Source organism: Entamoeba nuttalli (genome assembly GCF_000257125.1).
Source record: "Entamoeba nuttalli P19 unplaced genomic scaffold asmbl_6724, whole genome shotgun sequence".
Classification (NCBI taxonomy): Eukaryota; Evosea; order Mastigamoebida; family Endamoebidae; genus Entamoeba; species Entamoeba nuttalli.
The window spans coordinates 1-2,447 of record NW_008578235.1 but is presented as its reverse complement, the minus strand read 5'-3'; the positions used below and the strand labels follow the sequence as shown (position 1 = coordinate 2,447).

At 25.7% G+C, this 2,447-nt stretch overlaps 2 protein-coding genes across 2 annotated transcripts; one reads left to right on the top strand and one right to left on the bottom strand.

The window, feature by feature from the left end:
• Positions 1–200: 200 nt before the first annotated feature.
• On the bottom strand, positions 201–653 carry ENU1_158990 (ubiquitin-conjugating enzyme family protein; the record flags this gene model as incomplete). Its single annotated transcript, XM_008860793.1, has 1 exon — positions 201–653. One exon carries the CDS (start codon positions 651–653, stop codon positions 201–203), a length of 453 nt encoding a protein of 150 aa, XP_008859015.1.
• A 1,116-nt stretch (positions 654–1,769) lies between these two features.
• ENU1_158980 (zinc finger domain containing protein) lies at positions 1,770–2,430 on the top strand (the record flags this gene model as incomplete). The annotated part of the gene is made up of 1 exon (XM_008860792.1): positions 1,770–2,430. The coding sequence occupies one exon, from the start codon at positions 1,770–1,772 to the stop codon at positions 2,418–2,420; it is 651 nt and encodes a 216-aa protein (XP_008859014.1). The 3' UTR covers positions 2,421–2,430.
• Positions 2,431–2,447: the final 17 nt, after the last annotated feature.

The window sequence follows — 2,447 nt, the reverse complement described above, 5'->3', positions numbered from 1 at the left end:
CAATGTTTGAAAAAAAGTCTCATCATATATTTCCAATTAATTGTATATTATATCAAGAGAATTAGAGAGATATTACTGTGGTATTGTTAGTGTTTGTTTTCATGAACAACATTGGTTAATTCAAATTATATTTGTCATATTATGTATATTTGGTAAATGAAAATAAGAAAAAAAGAAATGCCTATAATAAAGATATTCAATTATTGGGCATGTGCATATTTTTGTGTATAATCACGAGCATTACTTTTGGCTTGTGCAGGATTAGACAACCATAAATTATTAACTTCTAAATTCAATGGGTCTTCTAAATTGGGATTAGCTAATAATTGTTGGATTGTTTGTAAAACAGATGAGATTTGCATTGCACATACCCATCCTTGAGGTTTTAATGTATCCAAACAAATCTTTCCAAAAAATGAAATATTAGGGTGATAAACCTTAGTAGCAAATTTGATTATTGGTGGGTTGTATGGATAATTCTCTGGAAGAAAGACATCTAATGCAAATTTACCTCCTTCATATGGAGTGTCTGGTGGTCCATCAATAATTGCTTTCCAATAATCTAAGTTATTTTCATCAATAGTTACTTTAATCCCAGAAGGTGGATTTGTTAATATGTTTTTTGTCTCTTGGGCAATTCTTCTTTGTCTCATTCGGTTTGCTGACATTTTTCTTTGCTATGTTTTTACAGTTCTAGTTACTCGTCATTTATCCATTTCTCTCAATTTATTATTTTTTATTATATTTTTCTATCTCTTTTTTTCTTTATTAATTATAAATTTTACATCACTAATCCTCATCTCTTATTGTATGGTACATTAACTTATAACATATTTAAATGACCCTGTTACTGTGTTTTCTATGTTTTGAATTAATTCTGATAAATAAAAAACATGAAAATTTAGTTTATTGTATTGCGTTAAATTCAACAATACTCATTTTAAAAGAGGTTGTTGTTATGTTTGCTAATACTAATATTGGTTCAGTAATTCTAAAGATGTTATAGACTCAATGAACAAAAAGAGGTGACTTTGTTTATTATGAAAGTATGAAAGACCCCCCTAATATTACTTATTAACATTTGACTTACTTATTGTCTCTAACAATTCTTTATTAATTACAAAGTAGTTTTCAGAATAAAGACATCAATTCAAATTGACTAACATTAGTATTTATTCTAATTATTAGAATAATCTGATAAAGCTCTTGTTCTACAATAATAAATGAAATTAAAAAAATAGCATGTTGTTTACAACCAGTCACATATTTATTAGTTTATAAATAACCATTTTTATTTGTTAGTTATATGATATATGCTGTTTTTTATTTTTATATCTTTAAAGTAAACATTAATAATAAAATCTCATAATTTACATTGATTGTTCTTATTCAGTTAAAATGTAACTTGATTATATTCAATGAATAGATATTGTGTTAAGAATTAGATATAACGTTTATTGATAAAGTATTACATTACATAATATAAAATAATAGATTCTAAAGATAAATTAGTCTCAATTCAGTAATTATCAAACTACAATGGGTCATAACCATATTCGTAAATATTCTTGTAATTGATGTATAATGTAATTATTCACAACAACAATTCAAACAACAGAATAGATGAATAAAAAGATGAATTTATTCAATTACTTAAAGAGTTTAAATATGACATTTATATTGAGACTATTTATCTCTGTCTTTTCATTTCATGTATTTCTTGTATCATTCTGCTTCTTTTAAACTTTTCTCAGGAGGAAGTATATTTAATGTTATATCAAATAGATATAATAGATTCAACAATTGACATTATCACAAACGTCACAATAAAAGTTCTTGAAATGATTATTATCATCTCCGAAATTATTCTCGAAACACCATCAGTCTTTTCATCTAAAATATATCTCATATATTTTTGGTCTTTATGCAAAGGACTAATTGTAATACTTACGATTATTTTATGTCTTCCATCATTACAAACATGTGTTTTTTTAACCTCAATGGAAAGAATATCCCATTTTTATTTATCAACTATGATATTGTTATTATCCATTGATATTGATGGAATGACTTATTTAAAACTCTCAATGTCTGTTATTGCATTGATTGACCTCTGGGAATGTATTCAAGTAACAACATCTCCTCCACATTTTATTGACCTATTTGAAGAGTTATCATTCAGTGAGGATGAAATAAATTATCACTTTAATTTTCCTGTAATTAAACATAACTCAACTACAAAATATCATTACAATGAATGTCCAATTTGTATGGAACCTTTTAGTGAAAATGAGTCAATGAAGCTTCTTCCATGTAAACATTATTTTCACTGTATCTGTATTGATGAGTGGATTCGTTGCCATTCATTTTGTCCCCTTTGTAAAGTTTCTTTTCACCTCAACCCTCTTAAAAAAAAATAAACAAATCTAATTCTTTTTAACTGTTTT